Here is a 2,765-nt window from a genome sequence, read left to right on the forward strand (position 1 = left end):
TGAAACTTCAAACACACATCCTGCTTTTTGAAACAAGATTTGACAGATAAGCTGCTCCCTGGCCTGAAATATGTCTGGCAGTCAAACCCTTGATAACTATAAAAGCCCCGTCCAACTGTCATGGGGCAGATTCTTCCCCAGACTTCCTTGAAGTGTGTGGAGCTTTTGCCATGAAGCAGGGACAGCTCTTCATGGTCACTGCCCAGGGGTTAAGTGAAAGAGAGGGAACTACCCCTTGTCACTGTGGGGTGAGTTACCTCAATCTCTGCTTCAGGATTGTTTCTTTTTGCTGGCTTTGATCCAATTGCTTTAATAGAATGACTTTGACAGGCTGCGCTGTCCTATCTTACACTATACTGCTAGGAGGTTTTGGCTTTTATACTGTGAAGTAAATAATTGTCTTTAAGATCTTTTGTCTGTTCACTTGTCTGATCAATTGTCTATTCATTTGTCATAATAAATCATTCATTTTATAGATATATTTCTGATTTGCCATCACAAAAACCTTCAGGACAAAGTGATTGAATCACACCTCTGTAATTCCTTCAATTGAAACCAAAATCTGAGCCTGAGATTGGATCCAGCCACCCCCAGGCTCCTCTCTGAGAAGGAATTTAGAAAGCAAGTGGGTCCTTTCTGCCCCTCGTAGCTCAACGAGACGGCTTCTGCCATCAGCTTTGTCTAAGCCTTCCAACCCCCAGCCCCAAGCCGTGACACATGGGCATGTCTTGTGCATGCAGTGCAAACATGGACTCCTGAGCTGGTCATTTGCTGTCCCTCCTTGGAGGGAAGAACAAGCCCAATGGCCTGGGGTGAGAGGCCAGTGCTGGGAGCGGTGCTGGCTGTGCCAGGGCACTGCTGGGTGCCCCCACCCTGAGCACTCCCACCCTTGTGCTGGTCCCTGCTGTTTTCCTCTGCAGGGCGTTGTGTTGGGCACATCCTGGAGAGCAAAGTGGAAAGCAGATTGAAGCTTTCAGGCCCTGGCCTGAGGAGATGCCCCTGCAGGATGGCAGTGCTGCTGCAGAGGTCAGCTCTGTGCCAGCAGTGCCCGTGGCTGTCCCTGCCTGCAGTCCCTGGACAGTCCTGCAGCAGGACTGGGACCGACTGCCAGAGCACTGAGGCCTCCAACAACACAGGGCTCTGCAGGACAGTGTGGAAGGGAAGGAAGAGGAGGCCAGGCAGGAGAAGGGCTGCTGCTCCCTGGCAGTGCTGCTCTGCTGGGACTCTTTTCTGGCCCAGCTCTGCACACAGGCCCCGACCCTGCGGCTGCAGAGAAGTCAGAGAGGAAAGATGTCAGGCAAACAAGTCAATGCAGAGTTCTTTATTTGGCTTAAGCACACAGCAAGTACAATTGCCAATTTGTACAGCCTGTGGGCCAGGCTAGAAAGGCAAACACAGAATTGAAAATGGTGTTTATATACTTTTATATATATATCTTTATATATATCTTTATATATATAAAGATTTTTTGGTGTGAACAAATTCTCTCAACACTCCTACCAGGAGTAAAAAATAAAGAAGATATGGTGGGCCTTTAATGAAGTACATAAAAGGATTGGCCTTTAATGAGGTACATAACATGCAGAAGAAGGAGAGTTTATTGCTTCTGAAAAACACCCAGTTATCAGTTTCCTCATGGCATCCTTGAGCTCCTGGTTCCTCAGGCTATAGATGAGGGGGTTCAATGCTGGAGGAACCACTGAGTACAGAACTGATAGTGCCAGATCCAGGGATGGGGAGGAGATGGAGGGGGGCTTCAGGTAGGCAAATGCTGCAGTGCTGAGGAACAGGGAGAGCACGGTCAGGTGAGGGAGGCAGGTGGAAAAGGCTTTGTGCCGTCCCTCCTGAGAGGGGATCCTCAGCACAGCCCTGAAGATCTGCACATAGGAGAAAACAATGAAAACAAAACAACCAAATGCTAAACAGACACCAAACACCATGAACCCAAGTTCCCTGACATAGGACTGTGAGCAGGAGAGCTTGAGGATGTGTGGGATTTCACAGAAGAACTGGCCCAGGGCATTTCCCTGGCACAGGGGCAGGGAAAATGTATTGGCTGTGTGCAACAGTGAATTTAGACACCCAGTGGCCCAGGCAGCTGCTGCCATGTGGGCACAAGTTCTGCTGCCCAGGAGGGTCCCGTAGTGCAGGGGTTTGCAGATGGCAACGTAGCGGTCGTAGCACATGATGGTGAGGAGGAAATACTCTGCTGAGATGAAGAAGAAAAAGAAAAAGAGCTGTGCAGCACATCCTGTGTAGGTGATGGTTGTGGTGTTCTGGAGGGAATTGTGCATGGCTTTGGGGACAGTGGTGCAGATGCAGCCCAGGTCTGTGAGGGAGAGGTTGAGCAGGAAGAAGCCCATGGGGGTGTGCAGGTGGTGGTCACAGGCTACAGCGCTGAGGATGAGGCCGTTGGCCAGGAGGGCAGCCAGGGAGATGGCCAGGAAGAGCCAGAAGTGCAGGAGCTGCAGCTCCCGCCTGTCTGCGAATGCCAGGAGGAGGAACTGGCTGAGGGAGCTGCTGTTGGGCATTTGTTGCCTCTAGATGTGGGGCACTGTTCAAGGAGGAAATAACAGTGACAAGTTAGGGCAGAACATTCTGAGAAAATTGAAAGCCACTTTCCAACACCCCTCTCACTGCTCCATTGGTTTTCCTTTTCTAGGAGTCTCTCCTTCAGCTCCATGGCTGGAGCCCTGGTTGGGGCTCACTACATCTGCCATGAGGAGCAGACCCTCTGCCCACTTGTTGTGAGGGCTCAGCCCTGC

At 50.8% G+C, this 2,765-nt stretch overlaps 1 protein-coding gene across 1 annotated transcript; it reads right to left on the bottom strand.

Moving 5' to 3' along the window:
* Nucleotides 1–1,525: 1,525 nt before the first annotated feature.
* LOC135405444 (olfactory receptor 14J1-like) lies at nucleotides 1,526–2,531 on the bottom strand. The gene has a single exon (XM_064640141.1). It carries the CDS (start codon nucleotides 2,529–2,531, stop codon nucleotides 1,563–1,565), a length of 969 nt encoding a protein of 322 aa, XP_064496211.1. The 3' UTR covers nucleotides 1,526–1,562.
* Nucleotides 2,532–2,765: the final 234 nt, after the last annotated feature.

Source organism: Pseudopipra pipra, chromosome W (assembly GCF_036250125.1).
Source record: "Pseudopipra pipra isolate bDixPip1 chromosome W, bDixPip1.hap1, whole genome shotgun sequence".
Lineage (NCBI taxonomy): Eukaryota > Metazoa > Chordata > Aves > Passeriformes > Pipridae > Pseudopipra > Pseudopipra pipra.